General features: G+C 40.5%; 1 protein-coding gene across 1 annotated transcript in view; it reads left to right on the top strand.

Moving 5' to 3' along the window:
• PRSS12 (serine protease 12) overlaps window positions 1–14,424 on the top strand; it is a 249,084-nt gene that overhangs the window by 141,009 nt on the left and 93,651 nt on the right. The window contains exon 8 of the mRNA XM_088452245.1: window positions 9,012–9,153. Coding sequence (XP_088308371.1) covers window positions 9,012–9,153 — 142 coding nt within the window. The remainder of the gene's footprint in view (window positions 1–9,011; window positions 9,154–14,424) is intronic.

Here is a 14,424-nt window from a genome sequence, read left to right as displayed (position 1 = left end):
AAAATTTATATAATTAGCGACCAGGGTGTAATTGTCATCTCCCAAAAATGGAAGTACCCCATGTTCTCATAGAAGCTGAAACCAGACAAATGCTTACATCATAGAGAGGAACCAAGGACACCCACCAAAACCCTATAACAAATTGGTCATTTTTTTGAATGTGGTATCTTGCACAAAATGAAGTCATAATGGAATGAAGCAAACATCAATTGCACTACTAATTCAGCATTGCAAAGAGCCTCAAGAAACTCCATCATAAAACAGATGTGAAACAACAAAAATTGATAAAGGGAAGAAAATACACAGGCAACAACATGCAATAAATTATTGAGCAAATAAGAACAAATAGGGAGTCTAAAACATTGGACATAGGGATGGCTCAGACCTAGCCTCTAAGAGCCGTCTAAAAGGCAAATAAAAAAGGAAATACCAGCCAGTCATTGGGACACAGTCCTTGATGTACCAGCCACAAAGAGGCGAAATATAATTTAGAAAATCAGTTGATGCCCAGTGTGACATCTAAAGGAAAGAGAAAATGCTCCTATTGAGGAGACTTCATAGGTCTTCAACATCTATGGGGTCATGGTAAGATACACTTAGAGGTATATTCCATTGGGGGTGAGGTTTAGCGAGGTAAAAAACCTTGCGCCCAATATTGGATTACCGGGGTTTTGCACACTCCCGATACCTGCATTATCCAAATAAAAAAAGTGGTCACAGCGTTTTCAGTGCTGAAAAAACCACAGCATGTGAAAAAATTTAAATAAAAAAAATAATACCTGTCCGGAGGTCTCCGCGGCTCCCGTGTGCCTCGCCTCCATCTTGTCACTGTGGAGGGGGCTGCTGGGAGTCTCGGGGGCTGCTGGGAGATGCAAGGGCTGCTGGGAGATGTAGTTCTCCCAGCGACGGCTATACGCTCACACGGGGGGTCACTCACACCATGGGTCACACAAACAGACACTCATGCATGCACACACACTCACTCATACACACTTAAAAACACTCACACACTCAAATACTCACCCTGCTGTGGAGCAAATTTTTGATCAGGCGCTTAACAAATAACTTGGCATGCCAAGATGCCACACACCAAGATCCCTCCAGATAAGCCCCAAAGCTGGCAGAGTCAGCCACATCAGTGAATAAATCAAGCTGTACAGATAGTCCATACTTAGCTTTTCTGAAATTGTGCTAAAGACCCCCTCTATCTAATGCTACAGTGGTGGGCAATGTTATCGTGATTCTCCAGGCTGCAATGCATAGTAAAACCACAGGGTGGCCAGTGTACCGCTTGTAATAATATTTGGTCTCTTGCAACTTGCAAGCGCTTTAAAAAGATTTGTGTTTGCAATATTCACAGAAAAATAGCAAATAATTAGCAAATGATTAGCAGAATATTAGCTAAAAATAAAAAAGCAGCAAACAAAATAAAGACAGGTCTATCCGTAAAACTGTAGTATTAGAGATATGAGTCTGCACCAGTTAAATGTAGTATTAACTAGAGAGAAGAGGAGAAATTTAAAAAACAACAATGTGAAAGTCTATCTTGTATAAGAAAATATTAGATAACTCTGTGTTGGTGGTGCACCCAAAGGATTTGTGTTATACACATGAACACAATTGCAAAGAGGCAAAATAGAACACAAACTCTTTTTTGGGGAACTCTTGAATCAATTTAGGAAAATATAATGAAATGATATTATGGATGGGAAAAAAGGGTATAAAACTTAACTTTTATTAGGGAACCCTGATAATAAAAAGAGTGATAACTGATACACTCAATACACGAAAAAACAAATGTATATAAAAAGAATACTGTAATTGTGTCAAATCACATATTAATTACTCAAATGCAGATCTATCGATGAAATATCTTAAATCTATCCCTGGTTAGCAAAAATAATTGGTCACTGACCAACAGGGATGTAGACAAACTCCAAGCACCATTACAGACAGACCACCCCTGCAGCCCTTGCCCTGTTGACTTGTGGACCGGAGGTATTTTTCTGTTCCCTCTTTAGCACTCACTCATCTGGGTAATTCCTGTGACCTCTCCTGCAATGCCAATAAGGTAACGGAGAGACATGGCTGGCTACCCAGACAGCAGAAGTGCTCACTGTTGTTTCTGCCAGGGGCTGTGTTTTTCCATTCTCTCATCCCTGGTTCGATGTTTTCAGACTAGAGAAAGCAGAAGTGGCAGAACACTTTCTCTGCCCTGGGCTTTACTTCCCTGTGTCAGTATTAGGGATGTTAGGGACCCACCTGATGAGGTCACTGTGGTGTGGTAGGTGGGCAAACATCTTTGGCCAAATATGTACTAAGAACCTCTATAGAAAACCATGTTAATTGATAGCTTATTATATGTATTTTGATATTTATTATTCTTTGTACTTAGAGTGTGCATCTGCTTCCCCCCTTTTTTCTGCATTAGAACTACAGGTTTCAGCATGGTAGCACCTTTTATTATGTTGAAATTAGGATGTGCAGCCCATTCCCCCCCCCCCTTATCTCTCTATATATACTGCACACCAGACTGGCTCTAATTACTATCATTTATGTTGGCTATTGATACTTGTACATGCGCATACAAGCCTTCATGAGGAGCCTCACAGGTTATTTAAGAGACATATATATTGAAATCAGACTGCAATAATTACTACCAATCAGCCGCATTAGGTTTCATGGAATTGTATGTTTCTTTATGGACAAATGTTATGCCTACCATGTACAGAGCAGGAGTGAACTGAGACATGTTCTGTCACCATATGCTCTTTGACTTCAGTACGGTATTGTTTTTAAAGGGATGTCTATTTTCATGTAATGTTATATATGTTCATGGTGAGCCTAATTAGCTACTTAATTGACACTCATTTTAATAGTTGCTTGAATTTATAAAAATGTTTTGAACTAAAGCGACATCCTAATCATTCTGCAATAATTACCTGTGATTGAATGTATAAGGTATTATTAATTACATGCTCTATTGCCTAAAGGGATTCTCTATCATATAATGCTGGCAAATGATCATCAGATGATCTAATACCAAATAGGCTTGCTTTTTCTTATAGACTGTTTTTGGTTATTGAATCTTTACTTTGTCAACTATAGGATATGAATTGATGGAGATAATAGATTTTACCTAGAATACATTTGCTAGTTTTTATATTATACCCTCTAACTTCATCTTATTTATTTGGGACATATTAAGTAACATAAAACAAAATCTAATTTGATTCATGAGCCAATTTTGGGTGTTCTCCAGCATAATTGTATTGTGAAATTAATGAATGTAAGTGGCTCATACCTACATAGACATTTTGTAATGTAGGTAGTTGGTGTTTGTCTATATCCCTATTGGTCAGTGACCAATTAATTTTGTTAACCAGGGATAGATTTAAGATATTTTCGCTGATAGATCTGTATTTGAGGAATTAATATGTGATTTTACACAATTATTCTTTTTAGATACATTTATTTTTTTGTGTGTTGATTTTATCAGTTATCACTCTTTTTATTATGAGGGTTACCTAATAAAAGTTAAGTTTTATCCCCTTTTTTCCCCATCCATAATATCATTTAATTATATTTTCTTAAATTGATTCAAGAGTGCTCCAAAAAATGTTTTTTGTTCTTTTTGTGTCATCTAACCATAAAACTAACAATGCAGCTACAGCAATTAATGACATGTTACAAACAATAATAAACAAAGAATCAATATTTGCTAACATTTGTACTTGCTAATATTCTGTAATTGTGTTTGCTAATAATCTGCAATATTTTTGCTTTTATTATTCTACTTTTTCGCTAATTTTCTGATAATCTTATAATATTTTATTCTATTGTTTGTAAAGTTTCACAATTGAATGCACTAGGTTAAGTAAAGGGCAGTGGTACTAGCAGGAACCATATGAAAATGTGTATTGCTTTGCACAAATATGCTACAGACCCGCAAAACCTTATCGCGAGATGGTTTCCTTAATGGAGCACTTCTCGCACCAGTCTACTAAATATGTTTCATCCTGAGATTAAAGCTAAGTAAGGGCACATCTGCATGTTGGAAATTATGACAAGGGCCAAAAATGGACCCAATTAAAATCCAAGCGAAACGTGCCATAAACCTGGAGGTGTCTCCTGATTTTAGTAGACAATCCAACAAAGTGATGTGGCCTAGAAACACCTGAGCTGATGTGCTCCAGCTTCCAAAAAGTATCACTGCAATCATAAAAGGGATTGCCTTGACATAATTTCACTTTTCTTGCCATACAATGGCATTGCACAGCTTAGTCACATTTTCCAATAGCTAATCTTCAACAGCACAGTCTCAATACCAAGGTAAGATAGCGATTTAGTGGGACCATTGGTTTTATCATGTGTGATGGGAACTCCAAACTCCGCAAACAAGGCCTGCAGATCAGGAAGATCCAGTTGGACTTACATACAGGATGTCATAAAGGTAGTGAGCTACCTTTGGGCTCCCCAGTGCATAAACATACACTCCATTGTAGAAAGGTGCTAAAGCATTTTAATAAAAATCACATGGCAATAACCCATGAGCAGGCATATATCCATATAGAATTCATCCTTGAATCTGAACCACATAAACTTGAAGTAATCAGGATATATTGGTAACATGTGAATGGTCGAATCTTTATCCACCTTATCTGGCAGAGCACCAACACCAAAGGATTAAACAATGTCCAAGGCAGCATCAAAAGAATGATAATTGTCCATCCTCTGAAATTGGGCATCAATCAGCTAGAATTGCAAGTCTGTGGACTCATGCACCCGAACGATGTTTGTGCTCTGCAAAAGTGAAGCAGCGGACACGCAGAGCCATGGAGAAATGATTGACAGCAAGTGCCGTTTGAGGGTGGAGAGTGGGGGTGGTCAAATGAGCGCAGGCGTGCCTGTGCATTTGAAGGCAATAACAGGGGCATGCATAATTAAGCCCCTGCAATGGCATATGCAGCCAGAGATCTAGATGGTGACATGAAGTTTCGCAGTTTATGAGTCAGGTCAAGCTCAACCACAAGTGTGCGTATGGGTCCGATGTTACTCGATGTTATCAATGTTTTCGCTGATTTGAGGATGTATGTAATGAGAAGTGGGCAGCTTTATAAGCTAGTGGGCATCTTGGTATAGTACTGCGATTACAGTGCGATCGCATTCATGTGCATAATTTCACAGCAGCCGGGTACGTTCATCCGCAGACTTGCGATCCTAGCTGAATGATGCCTATAGTTCACTGACTCATCTACTCACATGGCTGATAAGACAGGTGCTAGATGAAACTGAATTTCGCAGGTGTTGTGTTTTGGGGGTGACCCCCACTGGAGATAGGACCAAATACAGCAAAGTAGGTACAGCAAAGGGCCCAATTGTGCTCCCCAGCTTCACCACCCCCATCACTTTTTCTTTGACTACTGTATATAGGGTAAGTCAAAGGCAGATTCACTGTATCAGTTATCAGAAGCAAAAACCCATCAACAAAACTGCAATGTAAGACCTCTTGCCGCCATGGGTCCCAGTCCAACCACTTCACCATTGCACACAGCCAGGCCAGAGGCATAGCCATCTTAAAATCCCCAATGCGGAAAGGGGGGTGGGGTCTAGGACAATCCCTGATATGGTGAGGGTCTCTGCAGCACAGAGCACTGAAATGACACAGAGCCCCTAAATTGCACTGACCATTTTTAAAAGTGTAGCAGCATTCCTTTGATATGCTTGCCAGTGATAAGTGGGAAGATGACTGAGGAGGCGCCGTCATGCACCAAGATAGCAAAGGGCTCTGTCAGTGAATGAGTGGGTTACATGACATCCAGCCATACTTCTACATCCTTGCAACCTAGATCCATCATGGCGACACTGTACTGCTTGCCCTGCAATTTCTTATAATACTGCCACCATAAAGTGCCACTAGATGGACTAAAAACACTGTGAGCCAGGTGGAGATAGTTGATCACATTCAGATGGTTGTATCTCCAAGTATCAATCTGCCAAAATATATAAACCGCTGTGCCAGTTAACATTAGACTTGTGGGCATCTTTGACAATTCTCCTTTCTTTTTAGCAGTCACAACTGCTTTTCATGCTTTAGTAGTAAGGGCAAAAAATCCCTAAGATGTTTGCGCATCCTACTAAGCAGCCTGCAGTGTTAGCATAGTAACAACATCACTGGGGCTACCACCTCCTGCTTCACTGTTACTGCCATGGTGTCTGACCTATGCCCATAAGTGCTTTGAAGAATAATCACACTTTGTGAGCTTGGCCTTCTTACTCCTAGACAAATTAGATAGGTAGAACTCTCAACTACCCTTTCCAAAAGTCCTCCAGGACACTTATCACCTGGTGCAGCCAGGGATACCATTGGCCCTTGACAGGAACATGTTGGCCTCCAAAGACACCGCATCATCCTGGCAGCTCCTCTGTGGCAGAATCTGAAAAGAGGAAGGAAGAGAGGAGGGATTCCCAGATAGAATAAACACCAACAACTGACGCAAAAGGCACAGAAACCCCTTAATTTCATCACTACACTATACTACTTCTACATACAATAACTCCAACACCACCACATGCTACTACTAACTGCACTAATATAGTTTCATTACACTATACTACTTCTACATACAATAACTCCAACACCACCACATGCTACTACTAACTGCACTAATATAGTTTCATTACACTATACTACTTCTACATACAATAACTCCAACACCACCACATGCTACTACTAACTGCACTAATATAGTTTCATTGCACTATACTACTTCTACATACAATAACTCCAACACCACCACATGCTACTACTAACTGCACTAATATAGTTTCATTGCACTATACTACTTCTACATACAATAACACCAACACTGCCACATGCTACTACTAACTGCACTAATAATAGTTTCATTGCACTATACTGCTTCTACATACAATAACACCAACACCACCACATGCTACTACTAATTGCACTAATAATAGTTTCATTGCACTATACCACTTCTACATACAATAACACCAACACCACCACATGCTACTACTAATTGCACTAATAATAGTTTCATTGCACTATACTACTTCTACATTCAATAACACCAACACCGCCACATGCTACTACTAATTGCACTAATAATAGTTTCATTGCACTATACTACTTCTACGTACAATAACACCAACGCCGCCACATGCTACTACTAACTGCACTAATAATAGTTTCATTGCACTATACTACTTCTACATTCAATAACACCAACACCGCCACATGCTACTACTAACTGCACTAATATAGTTTCATTGCACTATACTACTTCTACATACAATAACACCAACACTGCCACATGCTACTACTAACTGCACTAATAATAGTTTCATTGCACTATACTGCTTCTACATACAATAACACCAACACCACCACATGCTACTACTAACTGCACTAATAATAGTTTCATTGCACTATACTACTTCTACGTACAATAACACCAACGCCGCCACATGCTACTACTAACTGCACTAATAATAGTTTCATTGCACTATACTACTTCTACATTCAATAACACCAACACCGCCACATGCTACTACTAACTGCACTAATAATAGTTTCATTGTACTATACTACTTCTACATACAATAACACCAGCACAGCACATACTGCTGCCAACTGCCAGATGGATCCTCCCATTCACAAAGCTAGGCACAGACTGATTTCCTAGGGGCAGTTCCAAGGGCCGGGAAGTGGGCATCCACCTTAGTCTGTGCTTACCATTACATGTGGCGCATGGTATGTAGTCATCATGCTGACATTCAGAATGTCGAAACTCAAAACATTGAAGTGAAAACGTTAACATCGTCATTATGTCAACATTGTGAATGTCGTCAGTTACAATGCCGATAGTACATGTCAGAATTACATTAAGGTCTAGGGTTAGGCTATGGTTTGAAATGACTGTGGTTAGAGTTAGGGCTCAATCGCTGTAAAAACACTATGTCAACATGCCGACTGTCTAAATTCTTGATGTCAACATTGTGCAAGTGTAACATGTCACATGTATGTACAACATAACATCCATTTCACTATTCTGAATGTCGACATTTCATACCACACCCTGGCACACGTGCAATAAACAGGGCCGGATTGAGGGTCATATGGGCCTGGAGCTGAAAATGACCAAGGGCCTATTATGACTTATGAGAAGCAGAGGAGGTGTGACCAGTGCTGTGTGGGTGTGGCCAGTGCCATGTGGGCGTGTACACCCCTATACCCAATATTTCCCTAAATATGTAAAAGAAAAAATGCTTAGTTTTGTGAGGTAAATAGAAATACAATTTTACTACTTATGATTTATGGCTGACTGTGTGGAGAGCAGATGGCCAGTCAACGTCATGTTGTCATGATAATAGGCCTATTTTTATGTGGAGGCCTGGAGCTATAGCTCCATCGCCCCATTGTTAATCTGGCCCTGGCAACAAAGTAGCATAAACGAGCCTTACAGATTGTATAGTATATGTGACACCGTTTGCCGTAGTTTTAAGTGCAGATGTAATTTTCATACAATAATAGCAACTATAATGTTACCTATAGTGCCCCATTTAGCTCATATAACAATGACACATTGCAGCAATCATTTGATATTACTTATTATTGTTATATTAAACATGTCACTAAAATAAAGCTGTTTTATGCAGTAATTATATATGATCCATTAAAAATTATTAAATTAACATGTCTTGCGGGATTTTTAGTAGAGATACAGTTTATATAATATATTATTTAATTTAACATATTTCTGTTGTTCACTAACTATAATGTAAGTCTGTAGATGTGCTTCATGGATATCATCCAATTAAACAAAAGGTTAACACAATGAACTTTTATTCTTGTCTAAAACAAAGATAGGTACTGTATAGTGTTTAAATATATATATATATATATATATATATATATATATATACCCTGCACACATTTATCCTGCTTGTGTCCCTTTGTCTTTCTCTCACTATGGATGTTCATCCAGGTCCTCCTCTGAGGTTGATGGATGGTGAAACAAAGAAAGAAGGGCGTGTGGAGATTTATCTCAGTGGCCAGTGGGGCACAATCTGCGATGATGGATGGACCGATAAGGATGCGTCTGTTGTGTGTCGGCAGCTTGGCTATAAGTAAGTCCTGTGCCTGTTGCAGCATGCTTTCTGGGCAAACAGTCTTTTTTCAGAGGACTGCAGGATACATTTCAAATCTTTGGAAATTAAGCATTAGTTAGTATGAATTACTGATATGTGCGACAATATACTATGTAAGAGCAGCAAATCATACTAATGCAACTAGGATTGGTTCTTAGGGAGCATCAAGTAGCGTTCCTTACTATGTAAAATATGGCTTTTTAATCGTCACATGAATAAATGGACAACTTTCATGTATTAGAAGATAATAATATTGGAAAAACATGGGAAAATATTTTTTGTTTACATTTTTATTTGCACACAAATGTTCCTGAATTTGGTAGTGGTGTTATTGCGTTAATTCTAATTTACTGTTTTTGAAATTTTAGAAAGACATGTTGTATAGCGACTGAACATCATTACCATTACTGTATCTACAGACTGCATGATTATGGCATTTATAGCAAATTGTTTTCTAATGAGCACTCGTGATTCTGAGCTGCTGAATGGAAGTAACAAAATTGTTAAAAAAAACCTGTTAGCATAAAATATTTAACAGTTCCCCATATACTGATAATTTAATTGTAAATTGAACATATTTCATTGTTTGTGAAAATATATACAGCTTTATGTAAGATTTAGACAATCTGCCAGGCACTGTTACATTTATTAGGTACATTTAATATATTTAAAATTAAATGAAACTTTTGTGTCATTTTAAAAGTTTGGGCAAACTGTCAGCCTATACTTTTTTAAGATTTTGCTACTTCTCTTTCTTGCTGATCTCTTTCTATCAGAAGTGTCCTTGGTCTTCTTACATGCATTACATGTAAAACATTTGGTACCAGCACTACACGCAGCACATTTCAAATAATACTCAAGTCTGTGAACTGTGAAGGGCATTCCAAAACCATGCTATTTATTTCCTGTAGCTAAATTATGGTTGCTTTTGAGATATATTTTGTCTAGCTGAAATATCCAACTCCTTTTCAGCTTCAATATCTTCACTGAACTGGTACATTAGCTTCTAGGATTTTATCATATTTGGTTGAAGTAATTGTTCCTACCACTGGCTGCCACACAACCCCAAAGCATAATGGATGCTCCCCCATGCTTAACTGTTGGCAAGTTATCATTTTCCAAACTGTTAAATTCAGCAAACTGCATAAAAATGTAGCAGCAGATGTCACGGTTAAGTTTGCACCCTGCAGAGGTTCATTTAGTCTATTTTGGAAACATTAAACTTGACCAGGAGGGCCAAACTTTTGTGTACAACATTGTTTAGTCAAGTAATGTTAAATAAAACTATATATATTTTGTGGCCATCACACTATAAAAAATGGCAAAATTCAAAACATTTATTTTTTCATTTATTGTGAAAGTTTAAACACAACTAAGAGTTTGAATGCATTTATTAAAAGCACATAGGTATATAGGACCTCATTCAGAGTCGGTCGTTGCGGCCGCTCGGTCGTAAGGGAAAAGGAGCCGGATATGCAAATGAAGCGCTCGCAAGTTGCGTCATTAAGATGGGATCGTTAGCTGGACGAGCGAGGGGAGGATGCGGCCGTAAGGCTAAATATATGCCCCCTTCTCTTTCACAATACACGTCATCTCCGGGCATATAGGGACCATACCCTCTCTTAAGCACTACGATCAAGTCAGTGTAAAAACCTCCCATGTCACATGTGCCATGACACTACTTAGTTAATTATGCACTCCCATAAAACGCTGTTTGCATAGTCAGGCACGCCTGCGTTCGGATCTCCACTCCCCCGTTCACAAGCGCCTTCCCCTGTTACCACCCACAAATGCCTCATCCTGTCACTCAAACTAACAACCTGGCCAAGTTGAAGGAGAGAAAAATTTCCGATCGCAACAGCTAGTTTGCGCACGCGCATTGGGAAACTTACGCACGCGCAGTTTTGCGAACATCGCTGGGTACGACTGAGCGGCCGCTTACGACCGACTCTGAATGAGGTCCATAGTCACAAAGGAGTGGGTTACTAGAATTGATGATTCTCTGTGGTTTTGCCTACCGGACATAAAGAGGCAAAAATATTAAAGGCAAAACAAGCCGCCTTAGTAAATATACCAATGATGTTGATTAGTGCAGTATGTTACTGCCAGTGGGCCAGGGCCGGATTACGGCTTGTGGGGGCCCCAGGACAACTAAATTGTGGGGGCCCCCTCCAGTAAATTGGCCCCTTACCTTGCCCCTTTCAATACGGCCACAGTGCCCCCCATGGTGTCCCCCTCTCAGACCCCTTCTGTCTCTCTAGCTTAGTACTTCTCCCACCCTAGTGTCTCCCCCCCACCGAGCCCCCCCATCCGAGCTGGGAACCGAGTCAGGCTCGGGTTTTCCCGCCTGACTCGGATCTGAAATCGAGGCAAAACATCATCATCCCGCTGGCGGATCTCGCGGGTTTTGGATTCTATAAAAGGTCACTGCGTCAGCGCTGTTTTTCACTCCGCCTGTGGACAGTGAAGAGGGAGGGAGTGGTGCTGCTGTTGTCCATAGGGGCTGTGTCCACTCCAAAGTCCATAGGGGCTGGCTGGGCTGTGTTGTGCTGCTGTTGTCCATAGGGGCTGTGTCCACTCCAAAGTCCATAGGGGCTGGCTGGGCTGTGTTGTGCAGTGTCCCGTAAAGGCTGTAGTCCTAAAGGGGTTCTGTAGTGTTGTCCAGGGAGTACTCTGTCCATCAGGGGTGCTCCCCCAAGTGCAAAAAAAACAATTCTTTTTTTTCTGTTTGTGTGCACTGTAGCTGCACGTGCATCAACAAAGTAGCAGCGCCAAGCGTGCGCCTGTGTCATAAGTCAAGGGCCAGCTGGCTCGTCTGTTGAAGGGTGGTGTAACCCCAAAGTGCTCCAAAAAATAAAAAATATATATTGTTTGTGTTTGTGACTTGTGTGTGCATTAGCCGCACGTGCATCAACAAAGTAGCAGCGCCAAGCGTGCGCCTGTGTCATAAGTCAAGGGCCGGCTGGTCTGTTGAAGGGCGGTGTAACCCGCAAAGTGCCCCCAAAAATTAAAACATTTAAAAAGTGTTTATTTTTCTGTTTTTGTGTGCGCGTTAGCCGCATGTGCATCAACAAAGGATGAGGATGACACCTTACCTCTGTAGAGCCAGTTTGTGCAGGGACAAATTAATTGCCAGCTTGTTTTGTGGGGGCCCAATCGAACCGATCATTTCAATCACAGTCGTGTGGCAGACCCTGGCGCTGAAATGATTGGTTTGTTAAAGTGTGCATGTCCTGTTTATTCAAGGGTGGGTGGGAGGGCCCAAGGACAATTCCATCTTGCACCTCTTTTTTTTCTTTGCAGTATGTACTCTTTGGGGCCTAGTTTTTCACTGCCATCCTGTCTGCCACTGCAGTGCCACTCCTAGATGGGCCACGTGTTTGTGCCGCCCACTTGTGTCACTTAGCATAGTCATCCAGCTGCCTCGGTGCAACCTTTTGGCCTAAAAACAATATTGTTGGGTGTGAGGTGTTCAGAACAGACTGGAAATGAGTGGAAATTAATTTTATTGAGGTTAATAATAGCGTAGGAACACAACCCCCCCCCAAATTCTGTGATTTTAGCTGTTTTTATGCTTTTTTCCAAAATAATACAGATCCAAAAGACCAAAACACAAAACCCAGAACCCAAAACACGGAAGGGTGGTTTTGGCAAAACCTATCCAGATCCAAAACACGTAGAAAGATCCAGATCCAAAACCAAAACCCAAAACACGAAAAGTGGTCAGTGCACACCCCTACTTTGTATGGGTGCAGCGCGCGTGACGTCACGCGCACTGCACCGGTTAAAGAAAACAAACTTTATTGTAACAGCATTTCAATAAAGTTACTGAGCGCTGCAGTTCCCTGGACTGTCCCCATACAGGTATCTGCCTGCGTCCTGCTGATCATACAGTTCAACTGTGCCTTTAGTCCGACCCATCACTAGGCATGTGTGTGGGGGCCCCTGTCGCACCGTCCTTAATCCGGCCCTGCAGTGGATACTTGTTAGTCACAGACCATACATCTCCTAATGAGCATCATTTTTTATATGTAGGCTTCTAAAATGTACAAGCCACTGTATTAAAAAAGGAAGGCACATTATTTATTTATTATCAGTTATTTATATAGCGCACACATATTCTGCAGCACTTTACAGAGAATATTTTGGCCATTCACATCAGTCCCTGCCCCAGTGGAGCTTACAATCTATGTTACCTATCACACGTACGCACACATACACACTAGGGTTAATTTGTGTTGGGAGCCAATTAACTTAGCAGTAGATTTTTGGAGTGTAGGAGAAAACCGGAGCACCTGGAGGAAACCCACGCAAGCACAGGGAGAATATACAAACTCCACACAGGTAGGGCCGTGGTGGGAATGACCATGACCTCAGTGCTGTGAGGCAGTAACGCTAACCATTACACCGTCTGTCCTGACATTATAATAAGAATGAAATACAGGAAAAGGACAAATACTTTATTTATATTTGAATTAATTATCTGTGGCTGGAATACACATAGTTATGGTACAATATGAATTTCTACAAACTAGAAAATATCCACAAAGGTTCCATTGCTCCAGTGCTGCTCTCCTCCCTGTTATTGCCACCTGCCTGTCTTAGATGGGCAACAATGTCATTGGTGACCTGCCCTGTGAAGTTCCCATTCATAGGAAGGTGAGTTTGAAGGTAATAACAAACAATTTGGGGTCTATGGGGTCTACGTTAGAAGACTTAGAGAGAGATAAAGTGGAGATAGATAAAGTAACAAACAATCAGCTCCTAACTGCCATGTTACTGGCTGTATTTTAAAAATTACAGGAGCTGATTGGTTGGTACTTTATCTCTTTCCACTTTATCTCTCTCCAAGTCTTACTAAATCTGTGATACCTTGCCATGTGTATCACTATAATGGTGCATACACACGATCAGATTTTTCCTTCAGATATGAACGATAACGATTTAAAAATCGTTCAGTCGTTCATATCTGAAGGAAAATCGATCATATCTGACATGCCTGAACGATGGACGATCAACGATGCGTGTTCCCGTTTGTCAGATAAAGATATCTGACATCTGATGGGTTTGCAGTCAGACTTGGACGATTCCATTCATTTTAATGCAGTCTCAAATCGTTCAATCGTTCAAATCGCTCAAATCGTTCAAAACTTTGGTAAAATCGTTCAAATCGTTCAAATCGTTCAATCGTTCAGTCGTTCATCTGACAAATCTGACAAGTCTGACAAATCTGACCGTGTGTACGCTCCA

This window comes from Taudactylus pleione, unplaced genomic scaffold (assembly GCF_031769625.1).
Source record: "Taudactylus pleione unplaced genomic scaffold, aTauple2 ptg000036l, whole genome shotgun sequence".
Taxonomy (NCBI): domain Eukaryota; kingdom Metazoa; phylum Chordata; class Amphibia; order Anura; family Myobatrachidae; genus Taudactylus; species Taudactylus pleione.
Note: the sequence above shows the minus strand (reverse complement) of the source record. Positions and strands in the feature narration are given on the sequence as shown.